Below are 21,851 nucleotides of genomic sequence, written 5' to 3'. Positions count from 1 at the left end.
GAATTTATAAGATTGGAACCGACGACTTTCGAGTTAACCAAGCCAAATTTGAGTGATACTCCTTACCAATTACTCCAAAGAATTGCTTAACTCCTTGAAACTAGAAAGTGCTTAAAGCTCCTTAAAATAACACCTTTCATTCATTCATCTAGTTGTTTCTACTCATATTTGCTTGTACAACATAAAAATTGTACATCTTTAAATCCCATTTGACATTTCTGCAGACGAAATATTATTATTTGTGAATGTCAATGCTTGTATGGATTTTTTGTTCTTAAAATAAAATTTTTATCCTCTTTTCTGTTAATAGAATATCCAATTAACCTTTTATGTGATTCTTATGTTGTCATAGTGAAAAATATTTTGTGCTGACATAAAGTATGACAGCATTAAAGGACAAAAATTTAATGTAAACAAACAATATTCAATGATAATGCTTAAAAATAAAGATGAGTCTTTAGAAATATGAAGCATAAATGTTGTTCCCTTTTTATGACAATTCGAACAGAAGAAGCATCAATGCTGATAAAAGCGATAAATATAGCTGAATAGAAAATGTATCAAAACATGCACATACAAGCGATGTTTAAAGTACCAAATATTTAACATTGACACATATCACATCTCAAACACTCCGTGATATGTCGAGAATGATGATACAATATTTTTTTTTTTTGTGCTGCTCACTCCCACACCGCATATCTTCCTCATTTCACATCAATTTCACTTCAAAAAAAAATTGTTCCCATATATACACATTTTGAAATTGCTATAATCCATTAGATTTCCGTTTAACACGTATATGTTTCCTGTATTCATGTTCAAAAATATATATACATGGATGTATGTATGGATGAGAATGATGATTATGGTTGGCACACAGTTAAATGGGAATATATGGCATCATCATGATGATTATAGTACTGATAAAAATATTACGCCTGTATAAACTTTTATTATTCAATGGAAATGCTGTTTTTTGAAATTTCTTTGTTAAGTTGTGGATATGGAAGGAATACAGCAGTGGTGGACAACCCACTTAACCCGGTATACCTTAGTGAGAAGCCTCGTACAAGACATAAAGTTCATGGAATTTCCAGAATTCCACATAAATGTGCCGCGTCACTCAGGTTGCCCACCACTGAAACACAAGGATAATAAGCATGAGCTTGCAATGAAGGATCAGGAACTAAAAATTAAAGCAGATTTTATAGATCATTTAAAAGGAATGACTTTTTGAAAAAAATAAAAGTTCTCAGCATTTAACGACCTATAAGGAATGAAAGTTTTATGGATGGCTATAAAATTTGTATTGCTGACTTTTTTTTAAACTAGTTGTGAAAAATTTTATGAGTTGATGCATTAGTCAGGCGAAAAGTAGTTGTTGAGTAATTTTGGAATGAATCATAGTTCCTGAGAATAGGACTGTTTACTGTCACGGCACACCTTAATAGAAAGCCTCGATTAAAACTGCACATGGAATGTGATTTATGGCATTTTTAAAATGTTTGTTTGCACACTACCAAGTGCCGAGGTAGACTTGCTGCCCATCATTGATTTAGAAGCTCATTGACCGAGCAGCACAATGCCGCGAATCATATACTGCTCGTTGTCAAGACTTTATCTTTTAATAGCTGTCACGTAACTCTAATGGATTTATGTCAGGGAGTTTCACGCCTTATGTTTTAGATATTTATGAATTTAAGTACTCTATTGTTAAATATCCTGAAGCTGCTTTTATGACTGGCTACAGCTTGGTCAATATGATTGCTATTTTAGGTGCATTACTGTCTCTTTTAACATTCCTTCTTTATGTCACAACATAAAGCTCAATTTAACAGCTGTTCGAAAGTCGCATGAAGTTCGGAGTCCATTAGGAATCAGTAATGAGCCAAATCGATTATTCCTTCTCTATTGAGCTGCTCAGGACCCTTCCAAGAGGAAATCCAAAACTAATTTTGAAAATTCTTATAAAAAGACTAGATTTCTAAATATCAGAACTAGCCTAGATTAGCAAAAAAAATAGACAACAAAAGTCTGTTTTTGATTTTTCATTAAACACAAGCTTGTGCTGCAAATTAAACATTTTCCTCAGAATTTCAATTCTAATTTATCTCTCAACTACCTAATTTCTCGGGCCATTTAAATTTAGAATATTTTTTCACAATATTCTTAATTTTATTTAATTAAAAATACATTTCTTGTGTCTGAATATTTATGAATCAAAAAATAGAAAAAACAAAACTTTTTTTAGACAAAAAAAGGGCACAAAAAAAAATAATTTTATTTTTGATTAATTAAAATGATGCAGGTAGCATCCTTTAAAGTGCCATGAGGCTCAAGCTATGAGATTTAATTTATTCAACAAAAAAATAAATATACTAAATATCAGTCCTCGTGTCACATGTCTAAATTATTCATTTTTTACCAGAAAGAGATAGAAAGTGGAAGGCAACAACAAAAAAGAATGACAAAAACTATGAGGAAAGTTGGGAGAGTTTGTAAGGTGAGGGTGGACAAGGCGCATTTTGTGGGGTTGATGGGAGCTTTTGGAGGAAGGTGGAGGATGTCAAACTAACCTTCTACTCACCTTCCTGAAAACTCTCCTCATGTGTGAGCTTTAAATTTGCATAATTTAAGCGTTTAATCAATTTTATGACTTAAAAGCTAAGGAAATGTTCAGTAAACGATGCTTGGGGGGTTGAGGGGGGGAGTGGAATCAGAATTTCATTAAGAATTTCAGATTTTGATTCATGACTTTGCTACAAAGCGTTAAGTTGGAGATAAACGGGTCTAAAATGCTATTTTCAGCGTTCCTTAATTTCCGGACGTTCCCTAAAATTGAACCCTTAAAAACTTAACTTTATCGAACTCTTTACTTTTGAATAACTAGAAATTCACCAAATTTCCAACTTCAGATACGTCAGAATCCATAATGACACCCCCTTACACCAACTTCCACCTTCATACCCACCCAACACTCTCTCCCAAAAAAAACTACATAGTCACATGGCAAACGTACAACGAACAACAAAAAAACTTTTTTTTTTCTAAACATTTCATTAAACTTTTTTTCCTCTCTATTTCTATTCTGTCGTCATTTGTGCTAGCACACATTCACACATGACATATGTCAACAAGAAAATGAGAGAAACAGAAAAAAGAAATTCTTTAATGAAGGCATTTTGTGATGACAAGTTGAGGCACACAAAAAAAAGCATAGTTGATGGAATAAGAAGAAGTGATATGAATTTCTACGGAAACGAACTAATTATTGTGTGTCTATGTCTATGTGTGGATGTGTCTCTGAATCAAAGAGAAATTAATCACATTTCATTCATTTACGACAAATGATTATAATTTATGATTTATGTGATGTATGTGATGAAGGGAGGTTTGATATGGAGATTTTGTTGGATTTTGATGGGAATTAGGATTGGTTTGAAAAATATTACAAGAAGTTGTGATGGATATGGTTCGAAATCTAGGGTAGCCCTATATATTCTAGGCAAATCTTTAATTTTGTGATAAAATGAATATTACTCAATAGTTAGAGCCGAATCTACCCTCTTACCCGGGTTTCAGAAGCCATATGAAGAGTAAAGTTCATTTGGAATCCCAAAGAACTCCTTACCAAACTTTTTGTCGCTTTGGTTACAAAGAGGATTATTTTCAAATCTACTATATACTCCCGGAAGCGTAACTAGTGTGAATCTACCGTATTGTCTGGTTCAAGTCTGGTGTTGTCAAATCCGACTGGAATCAAGAGTCACTACAGGATGAGAACACATCAGGACACTGTTTTTCTACTTTTTTACGCCGTATGTCTATCTAATCCATTGAAAATATCAATTTTTATCCCTTGAATAGTGAAAAACGTAGAATAAATGTAAGAACAGGTCAAAACTTACAATTGACGATCTAGTCTCACAGTTAAAGAACAATCTAGTCTTTAGGTTCTCTAATTGACAATATATGCTTCCTTAAGCGTTGACAGATCCATCCATACACAACTATATAAGCAGAATACATCGCAATTCCAAACTATTGAACTCAAGTGACCTAAAATAGCCCCAAACAAGTCATTAATGCAAAAATATTAATTTGCAATTTGAAAATTCTCCAATACCTTAAAGAAGTAGCCAAAGTCCATTGACCCCAAAAAATTACAATAATTTTCCTTTACATCTTTAATGAAACAAGACAAGTAAAAGTTTTTTCTTTTGATACAAAAAAAAATTTTGATTGGAAAATTTCTCTTATAAAGTTTCAAACGACGGATAAGTATCTTGTCCTCAAGTTAAAATGTCAATCTTAGGAAAAAATTGTTCCTTTCTACCTTCTGCATGGTGATGTGGCTCCTTTATGACAAAGGATTGGATTAACTTTATGTTTCGATAATCCATGGATGTTGAGGCTTTGAGATTGAACATTTTATTAAGTTATTTATATACAAAAATGCAATATTAAGGACATTTAGAATTTTTTACGCATTTTTTGGAGATGGAGAGGCTTGATGACAATAATTGGTACCATATGGGGTATTTAGGAGGAGGAGAGGCTTGATCTAGGGTTCAATTCTCATTTTGAGCAATTTTTTTAGAATTTTTTAATTTTTGTAACGGTTTTTTAAAATTTAAATACAAATTTTGAAACGATTTTAATATTTTTCATGAATTTATACTTTTAAATGCGCTTTAATCCTTTAAAAATTCAAAATAAAAAAAATAAACATCCAATCTAATCCACTTCATATTTTTTCCATTTATATCCCACAGTTCTTTCCATCTTCAACCATTGACGTCAAGTACGTAGCAGATAGAACATGACAACTTACTAAGTAGATGAGAAGAAATTTACTTAAATTTCAAATAATGTGACAAAGTACAGAAAGATGAAGCTGAAAGAAGTCGTCACACGAATAAAATAAGAAGTTTCATCTCATCCTCATACTTTCTTTTTTTTTGTGCACGAGTTGAAGGCAAAGAAAAGACTGAAGATGATAAAAATGAAAATAATAAGTGAAAATAGAAGAAATTCAAGTGTTTTAGGAAAATTTTCATAAAAAATATTACACACAAAAAAAAGTGCAGGATAAGAATAATAATAACGTGTATACATATAGATAGGTACAGTGAAGGGAAGGAAGGAAGTTGAATTACCATAAGGGAATATAAAACACGAATAATAATAGATAATAATATTAGGAATTCATAAGAATGCATTCAAAATTTAAATTGTACAGCGTCTTCAATGGAATAATTCATATAATCTTCCTACTGAATATACTCATGTATTTCAACAATGGCTGGGTTATAATGCAATCGACGGAAAAGGCGGAGAAAAATGGTGAGTGTGAATTCTTTTACTTTTTTTTGCAAAAAAATGAAATGTAAATTTTCATTTGAGTTAAGCTTTTTTTGGATCGGGGAAAGGAAAAACTTCATTTTTTGCAAGGAATGATAACTTATTGGGTTAATTGTTGTGTAATATTATGAGAGATGATGGTCCAAAAGCTGTAAGGAGTGTCGTACTGCCACAACCCCTCACCATCCCACCACTAAACTCCTCTCCATCTCAATCCCAACCCACAATCCTTCTTCATCCCACTTTCAATTCTTTAAGACAGTGGTGGACAACCTTAACAGTGGTTAACCTTAACGGGATACGATTCATGGCATTTCACAGCACACAGCTTTTTTTACTACTGTACATACTTGCATACCCTCCTCCAGTCCCTTACGATATAAGAGGGTTGAGATTTTGTTGCCTTCAAGCAATGATCAGATTTTCGGTCTCACTGGACCTCGAAATTCTGTGGGAATCCATGTCAATACGCTCCATGTCAATGTATCGGTAACCAACACCCCAATCAGGGGTTAAGAGAGGGAAGAGATGGCAAAAAAATCAATTTTCGTGTGTTTTATAAACAATGCACCCTCCTAAATTCGTCTCAACATTTTCAACTGACTGATGTAATCCTGACTAAAATCTTAATTGAAATATAGCGAATCATGTTTATCTTAAATAAAGTTACTGTGCAATTCAAATAGTTAAACTTTGTTTAAAATATTTTTGAATCTACTTCGATCTGAGTCTTTTAAAAGACCTTGGTCGACTCGAATCTATATGAAATTCGAGTCGTCTTTAAGCTCTGATTCCATATATTTGGGAACATTTGGGGTTCAACTCTCTTTATTTGGGAAAAATTCTTCAATCTGCTTGGAATTTCCGTTAAAAATCTCAAAATTGTCTAAAATTTTGCGATCCAAATCAACCTATTCTCCTACTTCCTCTTCTAGCTACAACCCTGATACTGATCTAGTACCAAACAAATACTAAAATCCTTCCTTATTCTCCAACTTTTTCCATCCCATGAAGTAGCTCAAAATTCATTCCATTTCAATAATAAAAACAAAAAAAATAAAGAAAACATAAGAAGAAGTTCTCATGCTTGTGCAGACGAGAATCGATTTCAATTTATTGAAATTGATTAAAATTATTGAGAAATTGCGAGAGATAGTTGAAGAAGAAATGAAATTAAGTCAAATATTATTTTAAACTTTTACATTTTCAAGATGTCGAAAGTTATTTTCAGCAGACGGAAGTGGAAAAAATTTTCCATTTCTCGATGTAAAAAAGTGTCTTCTTCAATTTGTGTCAAAACAAGGAATTAAACTTGTGGAAATGGGTTTTTGTGTTGTTGTTTTTTGAGAGACTAGGAATGGATGGGTTAGGGATTGGTGGGGTGTGAGGGAATTGAGGGTGGTTTTTTGGGATTATTTTGAATTATGAATTTTTAATAATTTTAGAAATATTTCAAATTTACAGCAAGTATGTGCTTATTGTTTATTTATTTTGAATCAAGACTGTTTTAACGCTATGCTTCATTATTGAAGCTTTGCTTTATCAGTCAAGCTTTGCTTCAATATTCAAGCTTTGCTTCCTTATTCAAGCTTTGCTTCCTTATTCAAGCTTTGCTTCAATATTCAAGCTTTGCTTCAATATTCAAGCTTTGCTTCAATATTCAAGCTTTGCTTCAATATTCAAGCTTTGCTTCAATATTCAAGCTTTGCTTCGTTATTCAAGCTTTGCTTCATATTCAAGCTTTGCTTCGTCATTCAAGCTTTGCTTTATTATCCAAGCATCACTTCATCATTCAAGCATTGCTTTATTATTCAAGATATAGTATTTTCTACAAAATCAATAAAAACATTCAAAAAATCAACTAAAAATTGCTAAAACAATTTAATTAAAAATTCATTCTTAAAAATACACAAACTCTCCCTCAACCCCCACAAATCATCAAATTTATGAATTCAATTACCCAGTAAAAAATTTCCAAAATTAATATTTTTTGCACATCAAATTTCAAAAACAATTAAATCCAATGTAAATGAGATTTCAAGCATTTTTTACTAGCCAAACAATCTAACTATCAGGAATTTATTAATCAAATTTATTTCCAATAAAACAAACAAGCCAGTTTTTTGGGGTTTGTGTAAAATTAGCAAAAAAATCAATTGAATTCACACATAAAAATATAACTTTTTTTTTGAATTATTTAACGTTATGATTGGTTTTAATAAAAAAATATTTGGATATCAAATTATGAATTTTCAATATTTTTACTATTTGCACATCCATTATTAAAATTTGATTTAATTTTTTGTGTGAATTTTATGGAAATTCTTTTTTTATCTGACATTCGGGTGAAAATAAAAGTATCAGCAGTGAAAAATTTACATACATTTTTTCACCTCACTGTGTTGCAATAAAATGAAATAAAAATGAATGAAAATATAGGTTGTGTAGTAATATAAAGGAAACATAAATAGCTATTCGCTGTTGAGTTAAAGTCAAGGTTTGGAATTTAGAGATGAGGAAACTGTCATTTTTGGGAATATCCGAAAGACACATGATGTAGAATAGGTGAAAACTAGTGTCCTGAGTTTGTTGAAATTAGGCCTCATGGGAGAATCATAAAAAGAGGATGGTGTTGTCCAAGTCACGCCATGATCGAAACATGACAGGATCCAAACTCTCTTTCCTAACCTTTATCCTTAAACAAGCTACTGGCGCACTTTTTGAGGTTAAATTTCCCTGTTTTAAACAAAACTCTTCAATTTGACAGAGTCAACCTTCCCTATTCCCCTCTCATACAAGGATCATACTCATGAATATCCTCATAAATTGAGCAATTTATACTCTTGAACACTCTCATTCCCGAATAAGATAAATCTGCTAATCAACCAAGAATCCGGCCTCAGACTGGCGTGACCTTGACGTGGTTCCAAAAGACGTTTTGCTTTTCCCAACTCTACTCGTTTAATGATCCAGGGTAAATCAATTTAACTTAACTCGCCACAATTTGTGTCTTGCGAATCACACAAACTGAGTTGAAATAAACAGCACCCGAATTTAATTACCCTAAAAGGCAAGAAAGACATCATATTCCAGAAAGACTATGACGGAACCAAAAAGTGGTCGCTTTGCCTGTTAGGGCTAGAATTTCCTTGGAATCGAATCCGAGACCTTTGAGTCGACTGTCCGACTTCATTACCAACTAGACTATTGCCGCTAACTGACTTGGTACCAAATTAGATTTAAATCAGTCACCATATCAGAGTCAAGCCATTCAAGTGCTGGATTTTGAACCAATTAACAGACTTGTGCTATCCAGGATTGCTTGTTAGGAAAAATGTCAGTAGATTATCACAAGAAATTTGAATTCCTTAACCTTTTCCTATAAATTTCATCAAGAATCTATCCATAACAAACTCACCGAAAACTCCATCGACCATGGCATGAGTTATTATTTTATTATCATTGTGAGAGGCGGAAGAAATCAACATGAAACCAATAAAAATTGTCATTGTATTGCAAATTGTACAGATCTACATCCATTATTTCATCCTCTCCACATAAATGCCATTAAAATATTGTATTATATTGTTTGCCTTTGCCAAAGTTTTTTTCTCTCTCTGGTTTTTTATTTTATTTTATACTCAATGTATTTAACTTATTCCGAAGCTTTTCCTTTCCTCTCGGTATGCTTTTTTTCCCTCTATGCTCCTCCATTGTAGTCTATAAAATTCAATAAAACAGTTTTTATGACATTTTTATTGCAATTACAACTCTAGAAATATAAAAATGAAAATTGTATGAATGTTTGTACGTGTATATGCTCATATGATTGCATACCGAGCAGGACATGTCGGTTAATTTGTCAAACGTCCGTCCATAAGTTGGAAATACTCTGCCTTATTGTTGAATTGGACTTAAGTCCGACCCCAGGCTAGCGTGACTCTGTCTTATTGCTAATTTGGCCAAAATTCGGCCCCAGGCTGGTGTGACTCTAATTTGGAGCTGAATTGAACTTAAATCTGGGTCCAGCCTGTTGTAACTCTAGCTTGGTGTCAGATTTGGCTTAAATACGACCTAAGACTGGTTCCAGACTAGCGTGAGCCTGACTTCCTTCCGGATTCAGTTTCAATTTGGTTCCAGACTGGCTTGACTCTGATTTGACATCGGAATCGACTCAAAACGTGCTCCAGGCTGGAATGACTCTGCGCTGGTGATGGTTTTGGTTTTAATCTAGTTTTAGGCTGGCGTGACTCTGACTTGATACTGGATTTGGCTTAAATCTGGTCCAGGACTGACATGAGTCTGACTTGGTCCTGAATTCGGTTTAAATCTGGCCTCTGATTGACGTGACTATGAATTGGTTCCGGATTCAGTTTGAAACTGGCCCTTCGCTGCGTGACTCTGTTTTGAGACCAAATTCAGTTTAAATTTGGTCTAAGGCTTGATGCCACATCTAAGATCAATCAACCACATGTGCTCCTCGGCCACGAGAAACACATTTACATGAAGAATTTTTATATTCATAAAAATGTTTATAATTGAATGTGAAGTCTTATTTCCCATACGACGAAAAAAAAATCCTTGTTTAAAGTCACCGACCGTTGTGTTGAAATTTATTTTCTTTATGAATACCAAAAAAAAAAAGCTATTTTGCATCATAATTCATAGCTAATGGAAAGTGTCTGTCGACTAAAAGAATGAAAGTTTCTAGCAATAAAATTTTTACTTTTGAGAGCATTTTGGTGTAAATCTTAAAGTTTTTCATAAACTTTTACTTTTGTCATGATTTCTATGGATTTAGATGAATTGCTTAATATTTTGGTTGATGACTTGAAGGGGAGTTTGGTGTATTTTTAAGGATCATTAACATTGGATGTTGATAGGGAATTATGTAAGGTCTTCTGGGAGAGATAGGGGGCGGTAGAGGTTATGGTGACGAGTATAAAGGGAGGACATCTTCAATAAATTGCTAGATCTGAGCTTATGTCTTGCAAAATTAACAAACTCGCTGTCCAAACTCATCACAGCAACCATTGACATTAATTCAAATAAATAATCAAATTTTCCTTCTCAATTCCAGTAAAAACATCAGAGAAAACAGCCGTTGAAGGACGAAAAGTATCACTTCCATGTCCGCTTTCAACACCGTCCAGAGAAAAAGCTTATATGGTTTTGTGGTTTAAAAATGATGTAAAAATTCCAATATATAGGTAAACCATTACACAGCTATAAGCACCATAAATTACAATCACTTATCATACTTTTTCCATTCTAATTTAATCACAGCTTTGATGTGCGTGGTAAGCCACTTCAACTCGCCCGACACTGGTCGGCACCCGAAATATTCGGTTCACGTGCCAAATTCAATACTGATGTTGAACCAGCTACGCTTGATATTGACGATATTAGACGACATGATGAAGGAGTTTATCGATGTCGTGTCGACTTTCGTACAGCACAAACGCAAAGCTTTAGATATAATTTAACAGTCATTAGTAAGTATGATTTTGAGTTGGATATTACTTTTTGTGGATAGAATATTCAAGGTTGATTTTCTTAACCTTGAGATTGAAATTTGAGTGGAATTGATTTTAGAGTAAAGCTATCACGGAGGGTAGACTGTCACGAAGTATCGATTATGATGATTTTTGAGACAATATTGAAATACAAGAGCTTTAGGTTGATCTTGTTGATCCTTGTATTGGTTTACATTGAAGTCAATTCTACTTGGTTTAACATTAATTGATTTTGATGAAGACTTGAATCTCGATATGGAGGTAGAATCGATTCACGATATAGAATTTGCCTTTAAATCTTTGAAAAACCAAATTTGACTGAAGTCGACTTGAACTGACTTCAAGCTTTAAGGTCATTGTAAAGGTTTATTAATTTGAAGCTGTCAGGAACTTGCTCTACTTAATTTTTCAAGTTAATCTCTACTTAAAAATACATATTTAAGGCACACGGCGTATAAATGGCTGAAAATCCATCCTCCAGTAAATCCAGGTCAGTGTGACGCTGCTCGAGACCAGATTCAATGAAATTCAGCTTCAGGGCAATATCAAGTCAAGCTGGAGCCGGATTTTTTGCCATTTATACGCCGTGTGCCTTAACTATGTGTATTTAAGTAGAAATTAACTTGTATAATTAAGTAGAGCAAGCTCTTGACAGCCTGTAAGGGATATATAGTCCATTGAACTGCTCAAAAGCTCCTTACATAATCATACAAGTATAAGACAGCCCAAAATGATTCCTCAAATATAATAAAAATGTCAAAAAGTGACATAATTTAACCATAAATACCATAAAATTATCAACATTAAATTAAATCCACAAAAAAAAGAACAGCCGACCATAAAGTAAATAATTCATATAATTTGCCTATACTTCATCCATATAATTTTCAACAGTATTACCTGAGTATCCAGTAGTATTAAATCGATGGGGTCGCCAATTAAACGGAACAACACTCGGCCCAAAAGAGGAGGTAATATTTTCATAACTTTATACTTTATTTCTACCCTATTATTAAAGTCAATTAAAATTTACACACAAAAATATTCATTCTTTCTTCTTCCTATACATCCGCGAATGTTGATTGTGTGCAGGGCGATGATGTTCTACTAACGTGTCGTGTTGTTGGCGGTGAGTTTAATACTTTTTTTATATAATTTATTATTAGAAAATATGTTTTTTAAAAGTCTATTGAAGTCAATACCTATATCCACACATATATACACACACAGTTTGTTCATTTGTAGAACATAGAATGTCTATGAACTTTTCCAATTAATTTTATGAGAAATAGAAAAATAAAGAATGAAAGAACTAGGTATGAATTGGTATTTAAAGGAAAAACTTTTAATGACGCATTATCATAAAGGGCAATTACGGGTAATAGAAAATTGTATTGTAAACTATTAACAAAAATGTTAAGGATGATGTTATTAAATTTTATGACTGTTTTGAAAACTAAGATTGATGGGGATTTTTGAAAATTGGGACAATTGTTTGGTTTAATTGAGCTTGGAAATGCTGTAATATTGAGTTATGGGAGACTGAAGTTGTCGTGATTGCGTTAGAGTATTTTGGTAAATTGCTAGAATTTAGAATTTTGGACTAGATTTTGCCTTAACTGAGATCAAATGTACTAGAATTTAGAATTTTAGACTAGATTTTGCCTTAATTGAGATCAATTGTACTAGAATTTGAAATTTTAGACTAGATTTTGCCTTAACTGAGGTCAAATGTACTAGAATTTGAAAATTTAGACTAGATTTTGCCTTAACTGAGGTCAAATGTACTAGAATTATAAAATTTAGACTAGAATTTGTCTGAAATGGCATAAAATGTACTAGAATTTTGAATTATTGACTAGATTTTGCCTTAACTACATAAAATGTACTAGAGCAAATTAAATAAAGTACAAATAAGGACAAATTGCATCAACACAACCCCCAATCTCACCAAAAACTGCTTCAAAAAATTAAAAGAACAAAAAACAAAATCGTTAAACAAATGAAAATTAAAACTCTTTTTATTTTTGCTTTTTCCTTCTATATCAATATTTCATAATTAAATTCACAAACACAAATTAAAATTACCTAACACAACACACACCATACAGAACCTAATTTAACTCAATTTTCAGTTCAAACTTTGTTTTTTAAAAATAGCAGAGAGTTTTTTTATGCTGCGCTGAAATTATTAGCAATTTGTTATTATAGACCGTAAGCAATGAACGAGTTGGAAAAAATTACGCTTTTCTGTGTTGCGAAGCAAACAAATTCTTTTTTTTGCAGAAAATTAGGTGTCAGGAAATTTTTGTATTTCATGCAATCAATCAATTAAAGTTGAAAAATGCAAATTAACTGCTCTCATGCGGTTTTGGAACAGTGATGAAAATTTCTGTACATAGTTCTTTTTAACGGAATGGAACTAATGAATGGCTGGCCTTAGATTTTATGATGATTGTTAAGGTCTGGAAATTCAATTTACTAAAGAGCCTTGTACTGATTTTAGTAATATTGATGTTTAGCGGTGGATAAGTACATGTGAAATATTTCTTAACCTTAGTGCTTTGTAAAGCTGTTCAAAATATGTATTATAAGTAATAATAATTGATTTTTTAAGTAGTTTGCCTTCAAGACTCGGTGGAATTGTTTGTTATGAATGGAATAAGTAGTTATGAATTGTAGTTGATGCAATTCAGTTTAGTTCAATTTAGGTTAGAATTCAGAAGGTTTATTTACTTTACATTACTTCAATTTGGTGTAATTCACCACAATTCAGCATTAATAAACCAGATTCTGAATTATTTGCCTCAATTCATCCATATTCACCTCAATTTAGACTTATTTACTCTAAATCAGCCTTAGTCACCTCAATTCAGCTTTAATCTTTTCAACTTAGCTTTAATCTTTTTAATTCAGAATCATTCACTTCAATTCACATTAATTCATCTTAATTCAGGTTTGACCATCTCAATTCAGCGAAATTCAATTCAATCTAGTCTTAATCAGCTCAATTCATTTTAAGCCAATCTTATTCGGCTCAATTTAGCGATATTCATGTCAATTTAGTCTTATTCAGTTCAATCCAGCTATTTTAATTGCAATTCAACAATTCGTAATTAAGAAATTACTTAAATTTAGCCGGATTTACCTCAATTCAGCCGAATTTTGATCAATTCAGCCAAATTTACATCAATTCAGCACTATTCACCACAATTCAGCTTAAATTACATAATTTAAGTTTATTCATCCTTATTTACTCCAATCCAATCAAATTCAAGTTCAACTCAACCCAGTCTCCCTGCAAATTATTGTCAAATGCAATTCACTAATGACTCCTCTCACCATTTCCATAGCAGCATATCATACAACTTTCCCAAACAACCACAATCCATTTAAACTTGTCGAACGAGCACACCATACAAGCTTATATCAATTCCGACAAAGCAAGGTAGAATAAAAAAAATTCCTACATGAAAATTCATTGTTGCATTTTTCATCATAATTGCGAGCCATAAAATTCAGTTTGATTAGCAGTAAAGCTGGACAAATGAACATTTTCGTATTGCAACAAAAATTATGTTTATTATGCAATTATTTGTGCAAATATAACATCCACATACTCTCATTGTGTATTGCTCGCTTCCTTCTCATTTCTGTTCCTGCTTACATGCAAAAATGGTTGGGGAGAGAAAAAAATTTTTTTGTGATAGACCAAGTCATAGGAAAACTGCAAATGCAGCGAAAATATTTTCAACATGCAAAATTAGAAGAAAAAAATGTTGAGGATGAATGAGGAGTTTTAGGTTATGCTTTTTTCTATTTTTAGTGTATGTTGCAGGTAGCAAATGACTGTGTTGTTCGCATTATGATCACCTGTTTACCTGTATGTCCGTCAGTCGGTTTGTCCGTCAATCTATCTGCCAGGTCATGTGCTTGTCCGACAGTCTGTCCGACAGCTTGTGCGTCAATCTGTCCGACAGCTTATCCGTCAGTCTGTCCGTCAGTCTGTCCGTCAGTCTGTCCGTCAGTCTGTCCGTCAGTCTGTCCGTCAGTTTGTCCGTCAGTCTGTCCGTCAGTCTGTCCGTCAGTCTGTCCGTCAGTCTGTCCGTCAGTCTGTCCGTCAGTCTGTCCGTCAGTCTGTCCGTCAGTCTGTCCGTCAGTCTGTCCGTCAGTCTGTCCGTCAGTCTGTCCGTCAGTCTGTCCGTCAGTCTGTCCGTCAGTCAATCTTTTGTTCAGTCTGTCCGTCAGCCTGTTCGTTAGCTTGTCCGTCAGTCTGTCCGACAGCTTGTCCGTCAATCTGTCCGATTTCTTGACCGCCAGCCTTTCCGTTAGTCTATTCACCTTTCTGTTCATGAACAACAAATGCGTCTAAGTCAATTACACAAGATTCCATTAAAATACCTCATCCTGGTATGTGTATGTGTGTCAGAGCTAAGTAAAAAGGGTTCAAAATGCAGAAGAGTATAAAATTTAATGAAACGAAACGTAAAATTTACTCTAACCATACCTAGCGCTGTTGCCTGTTGGGGCAAAAGTCATGTGTGCATAGAAGTAAGCTTACACAATAAGTATTTCTGCATTTCAATCTCTCCTTCCATGCTGCATTCTTTTTTTTTTTGTTATAATATGAGAAATTTTCTGCAAAGCTTGCAACTTTCACAATTTCCGATGAAAAATATACACACATTTATATGCTTAACATGAATGCGATAGTGAAATAGCTGAAAGGAGCTTTGTGCTAATATTGTGGCATTTGGAATAGACGGGACTTGATGTTCATGCCTATATATTTTTGTGAGCATTTTTCTATAAAAATATGGATTAATTGATGACAATTCTAGTTTAATTAATTGGCTGAAAAATCTGGAAAATTCTAATAAATTATTGCAATTTATTTACTTTGTTGAGTTCGTGTTTGACTATTTTGAGGTTTTTGAAGTTTTGGTCAAATTGATGCAGTTTATAGAGTTCAATATTGACTTATAATTGGAAATTTCTAATTAAAATTCAATTTTAATTTGAATTTATTGTTTTGTTTGTTTGGAAAATTCAATTAATTAACCAAAATTAAGAAGGAATCGGATGAGGGAGATTGTGGAGCAGTTCCTGCCCTGCTGGAATCTACAGCTCCTTCCACAAGTCAATATCATTCAAAATTCCTCTATCATTCCACAATCTACCATCCATACCCATAAATTCCAAGACATACTCACCACAACATTTCGTTTACCAAACATTCAATAAGAATTATGTATCCACTCAGCAATATTCTATTTACTTAACTCATTTTCTTAAGAAATAAATCCGAGAAAATATTATTGAATGTAATATTACCAAAAATATTGACATTTCATCTTAAATCCCCATTCAAAATCACTTGTTGTCCTCGAAATTTACCTCCGAAAACTTCCAATATCAAATTATATTAAAATCATATTCACATCTCAATTTTGTGTGTTTAGATTTGTAACCAATTCACAGTTCAAGTACAGTTGAAGGATATGAGTATGTGCAAATAAGATATATTTACTTGGAAAATTTTGGTTCCATAATTAATTTGTTGTTTGATTATGAAAATTGGTTTTGAGATTTATGTGTCGATTATTGAGGTGTGTCTAGATTTAGACTTGATTTGTACAATGTCTGATGTGGGGGATGGCTTGAGGATGTTGTCGGTGAGTTGATGGAAGGTACATGCTGTAGAAAAGGTCAATTATATGAATATTAGGCCAATATGACTCTGGCTTGAGGCAGGGTTTCATCAAATATGGCCTTGGGCTTCTGGGATCGAATTTTCAGCCATTTCTACGTCTTGTGCTCTCCGGGTGAGTTGATGAAAATCTATAGTTAATTCATTAGGAGAATTTTCAAAGAATTCACTAAAAAATCACAAAATTTCATCAAAAAGTCACACAAATCCACCAAAAATTCACAAATTTCCACCAAAATCACATCAATCAATTCTGACAAAATATCCACAAGGAGTCTAATAATCATAACCAAATCTCATGCCCAAAATAAGACCAAATTAATAAATGTCATGGCTATGCCTATCAACAAAATTTACTTCTTATGTTTCCGAAGAACTAATCAAATTTGAAAGCCTCATCGAGCACGTCATTTGTATGTCGAGAGTTATATATAATATTGAATTATTCATAATTCTAATTGAATAAATCCTTAATAGCTTCATGCTCTGATTTTCTTATGTGACGTCTTTATTGATTTGATGAAATTTGAGAATTTTTTAGAAGTTATGACCGAATTGCTTGTAATTATCAGCAATTAAGGAATATCAAATAACCAAAAAAATTCATTACACAAAAACCATCCAATCATGCATATCATAGCACAAATAACTAATTCACCAAAAAATTCCTCAAATATTTGTTCCGGCATCAATTCCAATATCGCATTTAAACCTAAACTATGCAATTTTAAGCATTTGACCAAAAATCTCTAACTAATAAATAAAATAGATTGAATTTTTTTTCCAAATATTGCATGCACACACTCCAGTCCCTTAGAATTGAAAGCATGAATGTGCATAGTATGGAATTTTTTTTTAACCCTCTTGTCACAATGCAAAATGATTTGGTAAATACAAATGCATTTATGCATCTATAGATGGGGTTGAATTGGGATGGAAACTGATTGGTAATGTTTTGGATGTTAAGGTTGATTTTGAGGGGGATTTAGAATGATTTGGAAATTTAGAGAACTATTGACATTGGTAGGACCCTAGCAAGTGAAAGAATGTTGTCCAAAAATGTGGGGATGAGGTTTGAATCCCTCAAATTCTTCTTCTGTACTTGAATAAGGCCTTGTAGAGAACTATACCTTAATACACAATGAGCATGGTAGTTGTAAAGAATTTATTCACGAGTTGGTTAATTTGGGAATGTCCAGAAAATGGATATATATGCTCCATGAACGCTCTATGTGTACTAGAATCAGCTGACCTAAGCGTTATAAGACGTAATATAAGAATTAACTGGAATTTTTAGGAACTAGTCGAATATAAGCAAATTTGCTTGGACTAGAGTAAAGCCTCTATGTCTCAATAACTTGACAACACTACAAAAATCAACAATTCACTCATTTGTAGTAACATGAGTTCGATTCCCAACAAATTCATTTACAAAAACTAAAGTTCGAATCGCAACAAAGACCGAACAATGAATTTAGAATTCGAATCTCCTTCAAGGACAATCAAATCCATAAAAAATTAGAGTTCGATTTTCACAAAAATTCTCATTAATCCATAGAATGTAATCGATATTGACTTTTACATGCACCAAACATTACACATTACAATTTCCAATTTCAACCCATCAATTTACACAAAAATCCAATAAAATCCCATCCATAAACCTCAACAAATACATAAGCCCATGCAGTAGTCTGCGGTCACACATAAAGTATCCATCCCCAGACAGTAAAAATTGCAAAAATAAATAAACTAACAAGCACTCGATTCCTACACAACAGACCTTCTCAACCTCAAAATAGTTAACGTATAATGAATAGATTTGCAATTGTTTAATGGATGAAAATCGTACTTAATTTTTGCAATTGTGGACAAACATGCTTCTCCCCCATCCTCTCTATGTACACACGCTTTTTATTCGATTGTTATAACATATAGACTAGATGCATGCATTCATTGTCTATTATATTATATTCAGGTTCCCTCACTGCATTGGTATTTAAAAAAAATGCAATTTGTGAATGAAAAGAATATGAACTGCAGCAGTTAAACACACGATGCCAAATGATTGCTACGGCTATTTTCGGTGGTTTTGTGACCATCAATTGTGAATGTCATTTGAGTTTGAAATGCGAGAAAAAAACGAGATTGTTTGTGTGATGCACTATGGCATTTTTTTGTTGTTGTATCCAGATCGTTTCCATCTCCACACGATTACATGCAGATATAAAGAGTTTTGTGATTTTTTAACGCCACATTCCGTGTATGTTGATTTGGAATGCAGTGAAACTTATTGGGATTTAGATTTTTGAATAGTGATGGGAGATTGTTTGGATAGGAAGAAATTTAGATGGAAATTTGAGGGATTTGTGTGAATTAATGTTGATTTGGTTCCTTTTTTGATGGAAATTTTTGAATGGTGGGCTTTGTATTGGAAGTGGAAATGACTGAAAGTATGAAAGTTTGAAGATCAATTTGTCGATTGAAGTTAGAGAGTGTCTCGAGCAAGAATAAGGAACTGATCAATCGAATTGTAAGGTTTGGCCATTTTTGATCAGTTTTGACAAATTTTGAGTCCAGTTTTGATGAATTTTAATGATTTATGAGTATTTATGACAATTTTTCAACATTTTTGAGAATTTTGACCAAATTCACATCCTTGATCTCAAGTCAAACCTATTTAGTCTCAAAATTCATCTTATAGAGCAATGGTGGGCAACCTGTGTGCCGCTGCACACTAGAGTGTCGCGAAAACTGCTTGAAAATGCCATCAACCGAGTCGTGTGCGGTTTTGGTCGAGTTTGGTATCAAGGTGTGTCCAACACTGTTTTAGAGTCAACCTTTTAGAGCCCATAACATCAATTTTCCAAAATATGACCACAAATTACACAATTCTAAATCATCTTCAATCAAAATCACATTATACCCATCATTTAATCCACACAAAAAAATTTTAATTCAAAAACACTTGACACAAAAACCTCAATTTACAGATAATCACTTAACACCTTCTTATTTCCACTCAAAAGGACTTCAATAGACCCAATCCACCCACAAAGTCAACACACAATAATAATTTTTATTTCTATCCACTTTATAGGTCGTCCACCTCCGCAAGTAAGATGGCTTGTTAATGGCTTAATCGTAGATGAACAAGTTGAACAGCAAACGGGCGATGTAACAGAAAATCGTCTCATGTGGCCTTCAGTTCAAAGGTCTGATTTAAATTCAATATTTACTTGTCAAGCGATAAACACGCCACTTGTCGAGGCACGAGAGAGCAGTTATGTATTGGATCTACATCGTAAGTGATTTTTTTTATGTACCATCCTTTACTCTTTATGGATTTTTTTATATTTTGATTAATAACTTTTCAATAAGCTTGATAAAGATGACTTTATTTTCTTGGTTGGATGTGGGGCTTTTTGAATAAAATAATGGGATGCATTTTGGGTTGTCAGATTGTCTGAGAGAATTATCGCTTTGGAAAAATTAGGGACGTAGTTGGGATAGTACCAGAGTTGACTTGAGTTGACATTTCCAAACAAATTCTGACAGGTCAAGTGACAAAGTGACAAGGTGACAAATGACAGATGACAGGGTGACAAAGTGACAAGAGACAAATGACAGATGACAAGTGATAACAAGTGTCAAATGACATGTGACAAAGTGACAAATGACAGATGACAGATGACAGGGTGACAAAGTGACAAGGTGACAAATGACAAATTACAGGGTGACAAGGTGACAGGGTGACATAGTGACAAGATGACAGGTGACAGATGACAGGGTGACAAAGTAACAAGAGACAAATGACAGGTGACAATGTGACAAATGACAGATGACAGGGTGACAAGTGACATTTGACAAGGTGACACATGACAGGGTGACAATGTGACAAAGTGACAAATAACATGTGACAAGCGACGAAAGTGACGAAAGCGTCTCAATTTCCTCCTTACTTACTAAGCATTCAACTAATTTTCCATTTATTCTTAAAGGCGAATGGAGAGATTGAAAAGAGGAAAAAATGTTCATTTTTCAATAAGAAAATGCTTTTTTTTTCTTCCTTCTAAATTTTTTTTCATGCTTCCTGTTTTTCTCCATTGAATTTCTCATTTCTTTTCTTCGTCAAAACCGAACATGTATGATATTGTCTGTGACATGATGAAGGAATAAGGAAGCCGTTTTTTTTGTGTTTGTTATAAAGAAATCTTTGCATCTGACATGTGTCTCAATACTCGTAGAGTTATTATTCCTCCATTCAGTCATTTTTCTTTTATTTTTTTCATTTACATTGAACTATGTGAATGTGGCCGATGGCGACATTATTGGAAATAAAATGAGAGAAAAAAAGTTGGACTTATGTAATTTTATTTCTTTTTTTTGTTATTGTATTGTGAAATGGGAATTTTGATTTGTATGCAAATAAATTTATGGAATAGATCCATTTTAAATTGGAAGGAAATTTTAAATTGTTTAAAATTTTGAACTTTAAATGAGTTTAGATCCACGTTTGTTGGAAATGTCAACTAGTGTTGAGTTAGGTTGAATGGATTTATAATTCAAATTATAATTTTACATATAAAACTTTCTTTCAAATTTTAATATTTAAAATTTTTTAGATTAAAAATTTAGAATTTTGAAATTTTTTAAGATTTAAAATTTAAATTTTAAAATTTTGAAATTTTTAGATTTGAAATTTTTTAGATTTGAAATTTTAAATTTTGAAATTTTCTAAAAATTGAAATTTAAAACTTTAAAATAAAAAATTCACAATTTTTTCAATAATTCACCAAATTTCATTTATTTTCTTCCAATTTCAACAGTAAAACCCTTAACAGTAGACATTGTTAATAAAAGATTACCACTAGTAGCTGATCGAAGGTACGAAATTCAATGTGAAAGTGCTGGTTCAAGGCCAAATGCTATAATTACGTGGTACAAAGGAAAGAGACAACTGAGGAGGACGAAGGTGAGGAATTATTGATGATTGTAACTTATTAATTGACTTAGAATAACTGAATTAAAAATTGAGGAACTGAGAATGAGAATTTACTGATTAATCGAATCATTCGTGAAGAATTAACAAATAAAACTCTTAATTTGAATCAAATAGATCTCGAGTCACATTTCCATACAAAATCTGAGTCCGACTTTGAACTATGATTTCCAATTTGTGAATCAAAGCTTAATCTGAATTGCACATGTCGGTTAAGTGATCCAAAATCCGGTACCTAACCGGTGTGACTGTGACA

At 32.8% G+C, this 21,851-nt stretch overlaps 1 protein-coding gene across 1 annotated transcript in view; it reads left to right on the top strand.

Annotated features, from left to right (window-relative positions):
• Positions 1-21,851, top strand: part of LOC139089067 (kin of IRRE-like protein 1) — an 85,041-nt gene that overhangs the window by 28,604 nt on the left and 34,586 nt on the right. Inside the window, exons 2-8 of the mRNA XM_070638497.1 lie at positions 4,779-5,349; positions 10,448-10,577; positions 10,654-10,862; positions 11,778-11,854; positions 11,976-12,012; positions 19,694-19,897; positions 21,423-21,568. Of these exons, the coding sequence (XP_070494598.1) occupies positions 5,220-5,349; positions 10,448-10,577; positions 10,654-10,862; positions 11,778-11,854; positions 11,976-12,012; positions 19,694-19,897; positions 21,423-21,568 (933 nt within the window). The 5' untranslated portion in view covers positions 4,779-5,219. The remainder of the gene's footprint in view (positions 1-4,778; positions 5,350-10,447; positions 10,578-10,653; positions 10,863-11,777; positions 11,855-11,975; positions 12,013-19,693; positions 19,898-21,422; positions 21,569-21,851) is intronic.

This window comes from Chironomus tepperi, unplaced genomic scaffold, assembly GCF_022539635.2.
Source record: "Chironomus tepperi strain 1889 unplaced genomic scaffold, CSIRO-AGI_Ctep_v1 contig_174, whole genome shotgun sequence".
NCBI lineage: Eukaryota > Metazoa > Arthropoda > Insecta > Diptera > Chironomidae > Chironomus > Chironomus tepperi.
Note: the sequence above shows the minus strand (reverse complement) of the source record. Positions and strands in the feature narration are given on the sequence as shown.